This window comes from Nilaparvata lugens, chromosome 6 (genome assembly GCF_014356525.2).
Source record: "Nilaparvata lugens isolate BPH chromosome 6, ASM1435652v1, whole genome shotgun sequence".
NCBI lineage: Eukaryota > Metazoa > Arthropoda > Insecta > Hemiptera > Delphacidae > Nilaparvata > Nilaparvata lugens.
The window spans coordinates 43,289,647-43,306,709 of record NC_052509.1 but is presented as its reverse complement, the minus strand read 5'-3'; the positions used below and the strand labels follow the sequence as shown (position 1 = coordinate 43,306,709).

At 32.8% G+C, this 17,063-nt stretch overlaps 1 protein-coding gene across 6 annotated transcripts in view; it reads left to right on the top strand.

The window, feature by feature from the left end:
- Positions 1–5,177, top strand: part of LOC111056721 (sodium-coupled neutral amino acid transporter 9 homolog) — a 34,698-nt gene extending 29,521 nt beyond the window's left edge. For all 6 annotated transcript variants that reach the window (XM_022344111.2, XM_039430848.1, XM_022344115.2 and 3 more), the window contains 4 exons: positions 976–1,187; positions 1,948–2,052; positions 3,846–4,084; positions 4,473–5,177. In XM_022344111.2, the coding sequence (XP_022199803.1) occupies positions 976–1,187; positions 1,948–2,052; positions 3,846–4,084; positions 4,473–4,638 (722 nt within the window). In that variant the 3' untranslated portion in view covers positions 4,639–5,177. The remainder of the gene's footprint in view (positions 1–975; positions 1,188–1,947; positions 2,053–3,845; positions 4,085–4,472) is intronic.
- Positions 5,178–17,063: the final 11,886 nt, after the last annotated feature.

Below are 17,063 nucleotides of genomic sequence, written 5' to 3'. Positions count from 1 at the left end.
TGTAATTGGTAGAACGCATGACTCATGAATAAAAAGCTTAGACCAATCTAACTCATTTTATTTTTGGTTAGAATTTTCAACTCTGATGAAGATTATCCAAGTAATTTTTTATGTTTGCTGGACATAAGGAGATTGCATTTTACCTGCTAGTTGAATATTGTTGGAAATGAATTTATATGAAATATGAACAATAATTATAATTATTGAATTGAAAATTGGCGTTCAAAATAGGAGGTTTCATAGAGAGTATCATAATTAGGATTAAATCTCTTCTTAGTAGTTTTTCAAGTCAGGATTCTCTGTGATAGCATATATGAATAAACTCCTACGGATACAACCTATGATAGTCCTTTAGAGAAATTATTATCAATATACCTGTATAGTGAAATGGACTTCCTCGAATATTAATCAATATAACAATTAACAATATTGAAATCCTAAAGACAGATCTAGGCTACATCATCTGTATAGTTATTTGAAGAATATTCTTAAATTCACTATCCATTCATTAGAATTCATTTCTCAAGTCCAAGTCACAAGTATAATTTTCTACACCTGAGTAACTTAAATAAATAAATAAATAAATGCTTTATTCAACCAATAAAAATAAATTACATTCAAAAACACAAATGCATTTCATAATTATTAAACATTCAATAATAAAATAGTGAATAAACAGAACTCTATGTGAAGATAAAATAATACAATATTGAAAAAATAAAATAGCATATAAATAATGAATGATAACAATAATGGAAGGAAAGTGCTCTTAAAGAAATATTAATGATTCATCCCTCTTTAAGCATAATGCTTGTGCTGGGGGATGAGTCACTTAACATAATAACTTTATCTTGGACTAAAGTACAATAAACCAGAACACATTCAAACAAACCGGAATATCATATTCGATTCTTCGCAAATTATAAATTATAAATTTCGATTCTTGGCAAATTCTAAACGCTTTCATTTTTTCAGGAACAATGGCTGTCATGTATATAATGTTTTTCGCTTTAGTGAAGTTTTTTGTGTTTGGAGTGAACGTGTCTCATGATCCTGAAAGTGAATATTACACAAGTTTCGCACACTGGACGACGTTTCCAAAAATGTCTGGAATGCTCACGTTATCTCTATTCATACACAATATTATAATAAACCTGATGAAATGCAATGAAAAGCAAGAAAACAATGTAAGTACTTTTCAGGAAATTTGTTATTTTCATATTTACATAATTCCAATAATGCAGATCTTTATGAGAAGAGAATAAATTCAGTTAATTTTAGACTAGTGTTTGGAAAATGATATAGTGTTTTGAAAGATTAGATTTGATAACAGATAAATGCTAAAAATAATATGACTGGATATGATTGATTACTTTGATCTTCAGAATATTGAGTCAAAAAATGTTAAGAATAAGCACGGTTTTTTCTTTCAAGGAAATTCCGGTTTTGTGGAAACAATCTAGTTACAGGAATGATTGTGTGTGGGTACATATTTGATATCAAGTTTTATTTCAAATTTTCTTTTTCCCTCAAGACTAGAACATACACTATAAAAGGCGTATTTCGATGAACTCATAAAAATAGCTTTGAAAATATTTCTGCAAAATATCTTATACACTAATATCTTATCTTAGCACTAGGTATAAAACGTACTACCTCCAACACTGATTAGCATTTAAAAGATAGTAAATGATGAAAGATTTTACTATACTTCTATTTTTCATGAACTTCTTCTGATTATTCAAACTCATCCTCACATGGTCGAGAAATTACTATTAATCAAATTATTGAGCTTTGAAAGCAAAAACCTATGTGAAAGTTAATATAGCTTAACATTTGATACTTTATTTACTATGATACATGTTCACATATTCTTCCAATTCGTAAGGTGAATTGAATTATTGATCAAAATAACCAGTATTTTGATACGATTATTGCATATTTCAGAAAAGGGACCTATCAATAGCTTATATTCTTGTGTGTACAACCTATGCCTTCGTTGGATTGGTCATATATGTATCGTTTCCTGCAGCCAAATCATGTATCCAAGACGTGAGTATTATTTAATCAACTATTATTTAATATACTGTATGCAATTTGTATTCTTAACAATTATTGTAAAGATTTAAAAAGATGCATGGATTTAATTAGATTATATGGATTATTGTAATTTTCCTATTGCTATGGACATTTTGCTTGATTATTGTGTAGTACGGTAGGCTTCTTCGCCATTTATCATCATCAATCGTCATGAATATCACTGTACAATCATATTAATAAACTCTAGTCGGCACTCGGCAGTACTTGAAGGAAACCACATAATTTCGGCGCCCTGCCTCAAGTGATTGATAAACCATTTTTGTAATACAAAAAGAAGAAATAATTTACGAGAAACATCACTATTTTGAAGCTAGGAGGATGCGTCTTGGAACAAGACTTACCGTTGAACAATGCTCAATTATACTTGAATCCGAATTGATTCGGTATTCTGTTTCTATTCAACTGAAATAATGTATATACTTGAAATGAGACGCAAAAACGAATCGATACAAGCATAATAATGAACTGGATCGAAGTCATATAAAAATTGTTAATTGGGCTAGTTTGCTAGTAGACTATGGAAATCCGTTTTATGATTCAGTTGTTATTTTCTCTTTCACTTAAAATTTTTTAACATTAAAAATTAACAAATTTTGGATGCATTTCTACTTGTATTTGTATCTGTGATGGAAGAGAAATATAATATTGTATTTGAATTCTTAGGGATAAAAATGATGGAAAACACAAATCATTATTCGAAAAAATAATTGTTATTTACGAATTTATTTAATTAATAATGATTATGATTTGTTTATTTATTTAATCATTCAGAATTACACAACTCACAGAAAAGTACCATAGGCTAACTTTATTATTCATCAATTATTGAAGAACTCCTAATGTGCTAGTTAATACTGCAACATTTCAATTGTGGAAAAAAATTCTTATAATCCTCAATAACATTATAAGAAGAACCAGAAAAAATAATTTGAAATAATGTACTAAATAAAAAAAATTAGTAAATAATATCACCTTGATTCTTAATGTGTTACTCTATAAACTGGAAATGAAAAGGAAAGCCCACGTCCAAGAACCTTCAGCTTGAGTTTATAATGTTGAAGTTTCTCAACTTATAAAGTTGAGGTGTGCAAAGGCTAAAAATAAACTTTTTACTGGTGATATTTTTCATGGTTTTTCGATTTGTATATCATCAAGCTATCAAAATAAAAAAGTTTTCTCAGGAAAACATTTTTTTCCGATCATTACTTTTGAGATATGAGCGCCTAAAGCTCAAATTTTTGGGACAGAAAATTAAAAATTTGGTAAGAGATAAATCCATGAGATCCAGTGGATAAATTCTTCATGGTATTGATGATTGAATAAAATAGAAATTTCCTGAAAATATAAATTTTAAAAAATGTTGAATTTTAAAAGTTTTTAAAAAAGTTATTTTTGGTCATTTTTAGTAAATCAAATAACTTTATCAAAAATTGATATTTTCAGGAAATTTTTATTTTATTCAATCATCAATACCATAAAGAATTTATCCACTGAATCTCTTGGTTTTATCTCTTACCGAATTTGAATTATTGTTCTGTCCCAAAAATTTGAACTTTAGGCGCTCATATCTCAAAAAGTAATGATCGAAAAAAATGTTTTCCTGAGATAACTTTTTCGTTTTGTTAGCTTGATATACAAATCGAAAAACTTTGAAAAATATCACCAGTAGAAAGTTTATTTTTAGCCTTTGCGCAGCCTTAACTCTTCGGTGTTCCCTATGTAATGCATATTTTTTCATGTTTCAGAACATACTGAACAACTTTTTGACAGGCGACTTTATGACTTTGTTTGCGAGGTTCTTCCTGTTCTTCCAACTAATCACAGTTTACCCTCTTATTCTCTTCATGCTTCGGAATCAAGTGCTGACAATGATATTCCAATCAAACTATCCAAGCGTTTCATCAGTGGTTGGCTTCAATGCTGTAATTGTCTCGCTATGTGTCTTCTTTGCAATCGTTTTTCCACAAATTGGTCACATTATTAGGTAACTAGAATTCATTTTATACCTCATTATAGAATATATTTGTTCCTTATGATGATTCCCTTAGTTCTAAACATAAGAGGTGTACAAGGGAAAAAAATGAGTGATTGGAAAATTCAAATTAGAAACTTCAGTTTTCAACTATTTTAGACACCTTTGAAATCAAAAGTGCTTCAACTGAACAGGAATGACTAAATAATAATATGCTGAATTTAGACAAATCGACTATAGTGAGTATAAACATAGGAAGATGTAAAGGTTGCCGTAATGTTCAGTATAAACGTAAGCTAATTAGAAATGTTAAACTTACAGAATGAATAATTGTGAAGAATGATATTTATGTGTTTAAATTACACTTAGGCTATTAATTTCAATTTGTTCTTAATTTCAGATTCACAGGAGCGATAGCTGGATTCATCCATGTTTATTCAATGCCATGCTTGTTGAAAATAATGTCTGAGAAAGCTGATGGCTCGTTAACAACAACTTCAATGATAATTCATGTTGCAATTCCAATTTTAGGATTTATAAATATCATAGCACAATTTATTGTGTGATTAAAATACTGCTTGAAATCATATGAAACCAAAAGATTAGTTCATTACTGTGGAACTTTATCAAGTTGGAAATTTTCCAGTGAATCGATTTCAAGCCAGACGAGGAAACAATCGTTCAGATTGTAATTATGTGATGTCTTGTACATACTTTGTAAATAATTTATTAAGTTTCAATTTGTAGGAGATAATAAACAGATTTGAAATGCAAAAAATATTACTGTTTACAAGGATATGAAGGAAATTCTTAATTTTCATCAACTGATTTTCTCATCTCAATGTTTATCAATCACTTGAAAATCATCATACTTCTTGATTGAAAGCTGATGGAAGATTGTCATTAGGGAACACAAATGTCCGTTTTCAAAAACAACCTATAAGCCTATGCGCAGATGAAATGTCGTCTGATTGTCGGACAATATCATTGAAGCCTTTCATACTTATCGCCACCGACATGACATCTGTAAATTTAACACACGGCTTTGACTATTTTAATAATTATACATTATAAATTATATTTTGACTATTATAAGTTATTCATATGAGAATAAAACGTCATAATTATTCTTAATAACCATTCTACTTGTTCCTTGAAACTTGCTACTGGAGCCCAGATAGTGTGCTACCCAACCTCAAACTGACAAAATTGTGTTCAAGACACTCGATGTCTGACGATGAATTCGTCCGACACCAGTGGAAGCGACGATTCTCTCAACGCTATTAAATCTATCGTCCGAAACCCTTGGAAGCTGTTCCATTTGACACAATGTTAACCAATGTACCTAGAATACAAGGTAGTGGCCACGAAAAGATGCACAGTAACAAATCCAAACCAGCTGGTCGGTGTGACGTCATTGGTGCTCTAAAAGTCTATTCTTCCTATCTTTTCAATGTTAAATTGAGCAACTTTTTAAGTCTTTTTCTCAAAAAGTACATAACTTTCAAGTCCCATAGACATTCCCTACAATTCATACAATATTTATCTTCAATTTTTTTAGAAATTCAATACTTTTGGACGGCTGGATCTTTCAGAATGATCGATGATTTTGTAAGAGCCTGCACATCGAATACCTGTTGCTATCTTATTAAAATTAACATGCTTTCCCTGGCTCTTTTGTAATTCAATTACTTAATGCTAATGAATTTGATAAATCGATCATGAATAAGGAAATAAAAACATGAAAACATTGTTAAGAGTATAGGCCTAATATTATTTCTCTCAAAATCCTTGATATCTTGTCTTTGCAGCCTACTGTATATTAGGCCTACATAGAATCAAGAGAGCATCTAGCCGGTTCAACATAATTTAATCCTTTAGGAGTGCACTCTTAATTCAGGAAAAATGATATACACATATCCACATACTTTAAGCAGGTGATAGTTGTGTGTTAAGGTCATATACAATATTTATGTTTATTTTTCTCGAGCAACTTTGTGAGTCTTTTTCTAAAAAATGTACAAACTTTCAAGTCCCATCGACATCTCCTACGATTTATACAATATTTATCATCAATTTTTTTTTACAAATTCATCACTTTTGAACTCCTAGATCTTCCAGAATGCTCGATAGTGTGAGGGCATACCGGTTTGGAGATAGAGAACTCTCATTTGATACTACAAGAAGGGATATTCGTAGAAGGAATGAATAGATTTAATTTGCAACATTTGAAAAGATGAATGTCTTCAAAGGTTTTCTACTAGAGGTTTTTTATTCAAAGTTTTAATATCCCAAAAATTATAACGTGGAAAAAGGTACTTAATGTAGCCCATTTCTCCTAGTAATACTTTGAATGATAATATAGGTCTATAGTTTTTCAATCACTGTTTTATAATCATAATAATTAGGCTTGGCTAGAATACTTTAATAGTTATCTTGAGCTTTCTCGTTATTTATTACGTTGTACACATTTAAGCTCTTTCCTTTGTTCAATGTGATATTCTTCTACAAACTCAACCAATATCTATCCTTTCAAAAATTATTCTAATACCAATCTCAATGCAGAAGACATAAAATATGAAGGAAAAGCTAATATTAATTTGATAAAAATGAAATCAAGAGTGGTTGCAGAGAATAAAGGTTGTTAGTGCAGGGCATTCCATCAGAAGGAGAACGTGCATGATCAATGGATGAAGATGGTAAGCGCACCACTTTCCTTCCTCATGATATTATATCATGATATTTGATGTTTTTGTTTGTTATAAACAATTGGATTGATTAACAATTAAATTTTTGATAAAGAACTTTGGATTAAATATTATTTCTACTCACTGACCAAGGCACAATCTAGAAACATAATTTTTATCACATATACACATCACTCACATTCTATGTGGTAGCAAGCGCTACCGGTATTTGATTTGCAGGCTCTTACAAAATCGATCATTTTGAAAGATCCAGCTGTCCAAAAGTATTGGATTTCTAGAAAAATTGAAGATAAATATTGTATAAATTGTAGGAGATGTCGATGGGACTTAAAAGTTATTTACTTTTTGAGAAAAAGACTTAAAAATTGCTCAATTTAACATTGAAAAGATAGGAAGAATAGATATTTAGAGCACCAATGACGTCACACCGATCATCTGACTCAGATCATTAAAAGATCGAGATGCGCGTGGCCAGTAACTTTTATTCTAGGTACCTTGATGTTAACTACTATCCACCGCTCGTAACTTGGCCTCGGGAAGGAATGCAGTCGATCCAGTTTTAGGCGTGAAATATGGCACTGGAGAGCCAGGTAGACACAAACGCTGTGGTCTATTTGCCATCGCCAAATGTAATTGAGCAATAACCATCCCACCAAATTTGTAATTTAACCAGCGATCTATAATTACATCCTAACGTTTTCAATCGTTACATAAAATAATAAAGTTTAAGATTCAAGTTCAACTTTCAACTCAGAATTCAACTTTTTCGATGAAACTAAAAAAATCATTGTTTTTTTCTGAATATCACTTCGCTTAGACTTATTGTAAGATGTAATAAAAAGGGTGGATTCTATGACAATATAACGGGGATAATGGTTGAGTTACTCTCTATTGGTTTTCAATATTGTTCATCCAAAATATATTTTAATAAAAATAAATTAAAATGTACATCCATGTTGTGACAATTAGAAGTTTCCCCAGTCTGTGACATTGTAAAAATGCTAGTTCTACGGAGGCTATTCCACAAAATCACTATAACTATTTTAAAACTAATTTAATAAATCGCTATAACTATTTTGAAACGGCTACTAACTTAATGAAAAAATAACACAACATTTCGACGTTTACTCCGGTCAGCTGCGGAAACAAAACTGAAAGCTGAATGGTGAATAGCTTTATTAGTGAGCACGGTTTGTAGTCACACTACCGAGTTGTCAACAACATGGCGCGACTCGTTCATTTCCCCCCTACGCCTCAGACCTCAGAAGCCAAGTTACGAGCGGTGGACAGTACATGTTGTAGATACACATACATCGATTTTTGTTCGTACGATTTTTTGCCGTCTTAAAATTCTATTAGACTAAACAGATTCATACATTCATTCAAATAATCTTTATTCCTCCTTTACAACATAGGTACTTTACAAAAATAGCAAGCGAAATGCATATAGTACACGGAATTCCCCCACAAAGACCAATCATCTGCGTGTGGAGGAGAGTTCCTTGGATAACACATTTGCAATCACAAAATATTTCTTATAATAATTACAAAGTAAATGAATATTTTTTTAAAAATAAAGAAAGATAACTTATTTATAATGAGAAAGGATGGCTCTGAGACTGGTCATGCTGTCATGCTGGGTTACAAATAAGAGAAAGGAATAATTTATCATTAAAAAAAAGGAAAAAAATAAAATTTATATCGTGTCAAGAAAAAGCACTTAATGATTTCAAGGAGTTTTATCTCTACAAGGGTTGTTGGCGGGTGTAACGAGAGCAGAAAAGGGCTTCAGCTGCCTCCCAGCCAATGCTATATAGCCACCTGTCGACACCCCTTCTATACACGGCCAAACAGCACACCTCAGCCTCTCTGATCTCATTTGGAATGTTTCTATATAAAATGTGTGCTAAGTAATATGAATTTGATAGTTCTGACCCATGTGTCAATTGAGGAATTTCATAATTATTGTTGGACCTATGGGAATTTCATACCGGGAATTTAAATTTGTTTCGCCAATGATCTAAGTTTTGTATTTTTTATGTGAATTAAAAGTGATTTGATAAAAAGTTGTCTGATATTTAAAACCGGAAATTCTGAAAAACGCAAGGTAGTCGGGTATCTGTGATTTCTTTTTAGTATTTTTTCTATTATTGTTCTTTGTGTAACGGCTAGGTGTTCAACGACAGTAGAGGAAACACCACCCCAAGCCAGGATGCCATACTGGATCAGCGACTGAGCATATGCAAAGTAAACCATTCTGCACTGGTCTATGCTCATTACTTGGCTGATCTCAGAAAAAGCAAATAATAATTTTCTGAGTCTGCTCTTGACACACTGAATATGCTGCACCCAACTCAACTTGTTATCTATTATAACACCTAAGTATTTGTAGTAATCAGCTCGTTCAAGGGAATGACAGTCACAGTTCTGACTCCGTGCATTTCCACATGAGTTGGCCAGGATCAGCTTGGTTTCTTGTTACTATTGACATGTATTTAGTTTTTGTGACATTAACGGTCAGGCAGTTGTGATCAACCCAGTTTTCAATTCTTGCAAGGTCTAATGATGCACCGCAATAGGTCCTCTCCCATGTGCCCTCAGCTGACACCAACACCGTGTCATCAGCAAATAAGAACAATTTTCCATTAGTTTGCAATTTTGAAATATTATTTACATAGATGAGAAAGAGAAGAGGTCCAAGAGTGCTACCTTGAACCACTCCAAACTTAACAGGTTCCGTTTCACTAAACTTTCCATAAATTGAAACGTACTGCTGTCGATTATCAAAGTAACTTTCGAACCACTGCAGTGAGTTGTTCTTGATGCCACACATCTCGAGTTTGGTGATAAGTTTAGATCTATCAACAGAATCAAAGGCCTTTGCCAAGTCTAAAAAGGTTATTAAAACTTTATTTTTTATCTTAAGATTATTTGAAATATGCCGTGTCAAATCAAAAGAGCATCAGAGGTGTTTTTTGATTGTTGAAACCCATATTGGTTTTCAGAGATCAAGTCATTCTCATGCAAGTACTTGGATAATTGTTTCTTGACACATTTTTCAAGAATTCTGGACATTGTTACTAAAAAAGAAATTAGCCTATAGTTTGACAAGACATTCTTTTGTCCAGATTTATATATTGGTATTACCTTGGCAGTTTTGAGAGCACACGGGAAACGGCCCACCGCAATGCTAAGATTGACTATGTAATGGATAGGTGAAATTAGTGAATCTAAGTTATCTCTGAAAACCCTAGTTAGGATACTGTCGTGGCCAGGGGCAGAACGACCTTTTAGACTCTTGACTACATCAGCAATTTCTTGTCTCGAAACTGGCTGAAACTCGAATACAGTCTCCACTGCATGATCTTGATCTTCTATTTCTGGCGCACCCTGCACCATGATAGAACCAGCCAGGTTTACCCCAACTGCCGAAAAGTATTGGTTGAAATCATTGCAGATTTCTCCAATTCCTTCGGAGCTGGTTGTTTCTCCACTTTGAGTAAAAGCGCTTATTGGAAAAGGTTGCTTATTGGCTGGACGACCCGAAATTTCATTAATAACAGCCCACAGTTTTCTTGGATTATGAGAAGATTCTTCAATTTTGTTTCTGTAGTATTTATGTTTGGCTTGTTTGATTGCAGAATGAAGAAAATGTCTGTATTGTTTAAACCCGTTCTTTAAAATTTGATTAAAAGTCTGTCTGTTTAGTTTCATCTAAGTTTGTCACGATGCCTTATTGAGTTAACAAGTCGCGCACTGATCCAAGGCTTGATTTGGTTTTTTTAGCTGAAAGTTTAATCACTGATGTTTTGGATTCAATAACATTCTAAAGAATTTTAGTGAATTGGTCAGCAGCCATAAAAACATAATTTTGGTCAATGACGCTATCCCAATTTTGGCTTGAAAGAGATTTTGAAATTTCGTTCCAGTCTGTTCTTGAAACGAATTTATCAACATTCGTGGGCTTGAGTGAGTTGGAAGATACTAAATTCAAACATATGGCATAGTGATCTGTTATAGAGGACTATAACAGTAGTATATGATAAAATAGAGAGTATGATAAAATAGTGTTCAATACACGTGCCACTAGCGGAACGAGTGACTTTATCTATGCATGCCACATAACCCGCGCCGTTCAATACATTCACGTAACGTTCTTCAAGAGAGTTGGGAGCAACATTCAGTAAGTCGCAATTGATATCACCGGCTAATAGCCGAATAGAGCTATTTGAATGTTCATTACAATAAATTTCAAGTGCGTCTATGAAATCAGAGAGGCTGGAGTTCGGACTGCGATAGACGGATAGAAGCTCGCATGTTGCACCCGCCCATTCAAACTTCAAACTCAAACAGGTGGCCAGGCCGCCAATTAAATGCTCGCTTCATGCTACTGATAACTCGCTATCAATATAGACAACCGACTCATCACTCTGATTCAAGCTGTTATAAGTTATGAATAAATTGTATCCTGGAATTGTAATTAAGTTACTTTAATCTTTTAGCCATGCTTCGGTTGAAATAATACAATTAAATTTATGCTCAAGTCCATGTAAAACAGTTAAAAATTCATCAATATTTCTTCCGTAGCTTCGAATATTTTGGTGAATTACTGAAAACCCATGACACCGGCTATTCTCTGAGCCCTCCTAATCTCTAAATAAATATTTAGAATAATTAATGTCATTGCACTCTGTGCATTTAATGAATGGAAGATCCAAGTCATCGAACACGTCTCTTATCATTCTTATGACAACTTAACCGGTCACCAGGCATTCAATTAAACGGTACTGTACATTTGAGAGCAAACAAATTAAAAATAAAAAGACTCAATTATTTTAATTTGAAATAAATTAAAACTAACACTTTGGTGTAATATCGTAATTACAAAAAAGTGTAATGTGAAAAAGCATAGGCTAACCGACGTTAGAAAAATAATAATAATAAAAAAAGTAAATTGAAAAAAAAATTGTATGTGTACAGTATAGTTTCATTGAATAACCTTATATAAAGCAACTGAACAGGAAAGAAATTTAGTTGAGCTTTAGTTGAGTAACTAGTTTAAGTTACTTAATTGAGAAGAGAAAGAGAATATATAAATTGTTAACAAGAGATAATATTTCAATTGATTCTAGGTTTTTAAAAAATTAGAAAAATATAGTATTCAAGGTAAATTAAATAGATTATTCAATCATGTGTGTAGGATTTCACACTGGTTAGAGTTATATCTGGAACATGCTACACTATGTGATAATATACAGAAAAAATAAACATATATGATTTCCATAAGAAGTGTAATTTATAAGTGGTCAAGTTAGACTAATCAAGTTAGATATAGCGTTGCTATATGTTTGATGATGTTTGTCAAGTTCCATTTAATCCAATAGAATTCATATGGACGGCAAAATATCGTACGAACAAAAATCGATGTTTTTGTAACTGACTTAATTTCACCTTTTGCGTCATCGATATCATGTCGTGTGTGAAAACGGCTAATGTTAGATATCAGTTAGAATTGTTTGAAGTTTTTCCAAAATCAATATTTTTATATTTTATTATTTGATTATAATATATAATCTGTTTAATTATACAATACATGTATCATTATAACTAGTAGTTCTGTGAACAGTAGACCTCACACAGAATTCTCATCCACAAGTACCTGATTGAAACTATAGACCTTAGGGAAATACAGCAATAGACTGGCTCCTCCACACATCTGTGTAATCACTTGTCAGCTGATTTATGATGAATAATTCTATAGTCTGATTTTTACTCTAATATTGGCGTATGAAGGAGGCTCCTTTTTCCTTTCATATTATCCTTGAAATGCAAAATTTCCAAAAACCTATAAGTCGACGCGCAATTTAAAAAGGAACATACCTGTCAAATTCCATGAAAATCTATTACCGCGTTTCGCCGTAAATGCGCAACATATAAATATTTAAACATTCAAACATTTAAACATCTAAACATTAAGAGAATTGCCAAACCGTCGACTTGAATCTTAGACCTCACTTCGCTCGGTCAAAAATAGATGTTCTCTTGGGGGTTTTAAAAGTAAAGCAACAATATTTTTGACAGTTATTTTAATGGTACAAATAAAAGTAGACAACTTGATGCATTCAAGAATGCTTTGACTAGACACGATAATCATGAATATACAACCTCTATTATTTACTTCATAATTTGACCGTGTTGTAATAACTAACTATTATATATTACAGAGTATTCATTAGATTTGTATCACCGAAACTTGTACACCCAAACAGTGTCTATACCACTACCAATTACCTTCGAACAAGGACGGTTGGGGAGAGGGAATCTACACGCAATCACATTGGTTCCAGCACTTGCTTCATTATCAAGCTTCATCTCCAACTCCTGCATCTGCAAAAGTGTAGTAACTAGAATTAATATCATACTTATAAGTAGTAGGAACCTCATTAAATGAATAAGAAATAAATTAACAAAGAACAAAATTGAATCTGTAAATATTTTTTACATAGGTGTTAATGTATTAAATTGGAAAAAAGAACTAGATTGTAGATTGAAAAATATCTTTCGTCTCAAAGTGTGCAAAATATTCATATGGTTTTATCTGGAAATTAGAAAATCAAAGTACCCTTCTTTAATTTTCATGCACAACTTTGATGCGAATAAAGTTTTAAAAAAAGTTTTTTTTTATTTCTAGATATAAATAAAAGTAGGCTAGCCCTCACCAAAAGTGTACTATTTTTTCTTCTACTTATCAGCAATTAGCATATGAAATTTTCAAGATAGAACATCATTCACACTGCCGTCGGCAACGTAACTTAGAGCATCAGACGTTTGATTCACACAGCAACAGATCTTTTTATAATAAGAAGTGCGAAATATGAATCTGATATGGTGTGAACTACTCCAATTCAAACAGCGGTGAGTGGTGGCAAAAATCTGCAGCATGAAGTGGCATCAATGTCAGTAATCAAATGAAATTCACAGATGCAATCATTCCTGTGCTAATTATTTATAAAAACCAGTTGGGTTCTTCCAGAAATTCACCAAAGGTAATATTATATGCTACAAGACTTCTGGCTACATTGTCCATATTCTTGAGAGATATGTTACGTTATGCTTTGAAGGGACGGATTCAAGGATCCAAAGGTTCAAAGAACCTCACACGTCAACTGAAGCTTATTGTGTGTCCAAAGTACGTTAGTTGGGCAAACCAATACCTGTGAACTTTACAAGATCCAGGAGTTTTTTTCCCTATACTAACATCCCATTCATCTCCTGGTTGCTTGCAGCCAAACAGAGCCCTTCTCCTTACCCCTAGTCTCTCGCAATAGAGTATGATATGCTTGGCAGTTTCTTCAGACTGATTACAAAGCCTACATATCTGACATTCATTTCTCTGTCCAATTGGGTGGAGATGTTTCCTGATGTTAACTGGCCATGTCCAGTTATCAGAGCAATCAACTGCTTGACCTGACCTCTTTCCAACCTCACCAACCAGCTGGTGAAGTAAGAGCTTGCATCTGCTAGTAGTCTTTTGCCAAGTGCTTGACCAGGGTGACCTTGCCATTGCTGGTGATGTAATTAAGACTAGCAATGTTCTTCTAGTTGCAAGTTTCTAGTGAATATTGCCTACAAATCTTTTCTTTAGTTTCTCAACTTCAAATTTCCAAAGCAATAGCCTATAAACCAACGCTACATAAGTCACTTTCATATAACATAGTTCTGAAAATTCAACACTAGCAGGTAACCCGTGCTTCGCAAGGGTCTATTTTAAAACTTAACAAACTGAAAACTTGACGTAATGAAATCTAGAAGAATTGAAAATAGACCTATAAGAATCCTCGGTTAATTAAGAATTTATAAGCAAAATTTCAAGTAAATCAGTCCAGTAGTTCAGACGTGATGATGCGTTAAACATAATTTTCTCATCCTTTACACGTGTATACGTTAGAAGATGATAGATAGATGGATTATATATCAGTATCTTTGAATTAGAATAACTTTTGAAAGGTTTGAGATATCAATGTGCGGTTTTCACCATATTTTCTCTTGAAATCCTGTATAGAAATCATATATCAATATTACCATATTTATTCTTGAAATCCTGTATCGAAATCATATATCATATGACCACCTTCCAATAAAAAAAATGAAGTTGGATTCAAAAATGATGGACGAAATTTGGGTCGACGGAAAACCTGTTTTTATTATTCGAATAGGATTCCCAATCACACCTATCTTCTAATTTCCCTTTTAAAAGAAATATTCAGCTGCTTCCATACTACAACTGGAAGCATGACAAATTTAAAGCTTGATGTAATCAAATCTTGAAGAATCGAAAATAGGCCTATAATCATCATCGGTTATTTAAGAATCTATACGCAAAAGTTATAATCAATCAGTCCAGTAGTTAAGACGTAATTATGTGACAAATATAGTTTTCCTATTCCGTACGTGTATAAGCCAGTTCTTTCCTTTATTATATTATAGATTATTATGTTGCTTTGGCCTGTGATCTGTATAAATATGTCCTGTAACATCTAAAGGTGCGACCACACATGCTGAACCGAACCTCGAACCGCGCAGCAAACTGTGCATTCCGCCGAACATCGCGCCTTTCAGCGAACATGAGCATGTTTCATAAAGTTAAAAATCAGCTGTCAAACATTCGCCGTACCGTACTCCGAACCGTTCGCCGTGCTGCTCGCCTCTGTTTCAACTGTTCGCCGAACCGCACCCCGAACGCTAAACTTTTCAGCCAAACAGAGTCCTCTATTACAATTCGCCGTGCAGTTTGCTTTACAATTATTTTGGCTATCCATCACAAGTGTAAGTAAACAAGCGAACACATCCGCGAACATGAATACAGAAGAATATTGGCCTTTTTTCATTTTGATTAAATTCATGTTTTGCACAATATTCATTGTTACGAATGATTAATTGATAGGACATGATAAATATTTTGTAATTCAAATAAAATAACTTCTGGAAAAATAATGAATTGATAAATACCAATATAATATTGTTGACCAAGAATTCAGTACAACGACAATTCATCCAACTAATTCTGTTCTGATAAAATTATAATCATTTTTTATTGATAATCAATTTCATCAACTAACCATGAACTGACTGAAATAAATACTTCAATCCCCATGTATGTAATTAATAAAATTATATAAATCTACAGTATAGGTCATTATCTAAATTCACAAAGAGTTTGATTGTTGTTGGCAAGAAACATGTTATTCAACACAGAAATCTTTCAGGGGAAGTTTTGACAACCCACAAAACTAATTTTTCATTTGAAGAATAATCTAAAAGGTGCATAGGACCTTATTTTTTGTTCAGATTTAAAAAATACCCCTTATTTCAATATTAAAAGTTTCGACTGACTGTACACTGAGTCAATCATTCTATCAGGGCTCGAATAATTTTGGAAGTGTAATTAAATAAGAATGGAAGAGAATAATTTATTTATGTAAAAATATCAACACCTTTATTCGAAGACATATTAACTGCCATATGGGTATTCATATTGCCGATACAGCATTGATATAACTGTAGACGTTTATTTAGCACTTTGTCTCAAAAAACTGTTCCAGCTGAAAAATTAATAATCCATTCCACGTGTAGGCCTATATACATTGCATCAGAAAATAGTATATTTCGCACCTAGAGCAGAAAATGAGATTTTTCCAGCTCGAAATCGGTTTTTCTAGTCCGAGGCCGTAGGCCGAGGACTAGAAAAGATTGAGAGCTGGAAAAACATTTTTGCCCGTGGTGCGAACGATATTTTTCGCCACACTACAGGTATTGCTGACAAAAATAAATAAAGAATACAAAATAAAGAATACTCGTTAAGCTATCGTACCTATCTCTTGATTTTAGTGGTAGAAGATTTGCAGTCAGGATTTCAGATTCTTTTAAAATTTCACTTGGAATACCACAGTCATCTTCAAGCATTTTTGAAAATTCGGAATGCACTAATCAACAATAAATAATTGAATAAAACTGGTTGCGAAGCGAACTAGTTTGATTCGAAACTGGAACTGAAATCATGGTGACTTTAGCTGATGATGAAAGTGGGCACTCGCCCGATCTAGCGGATGACTTATTAACTACTTCCATGAGCGGCTGGAAAGAGACAACTTTCTGGCCTAGACCGGAAAAGAAACCCTTTTCTGACGTCGTCTGCAAACAAGGTCTTTCAGATCTACGTAGGGACTGGAAAACAGCTGCTTTCTGTGCAGTGTGGCGAAAACGAAGTTTCAAAACTATGTTTT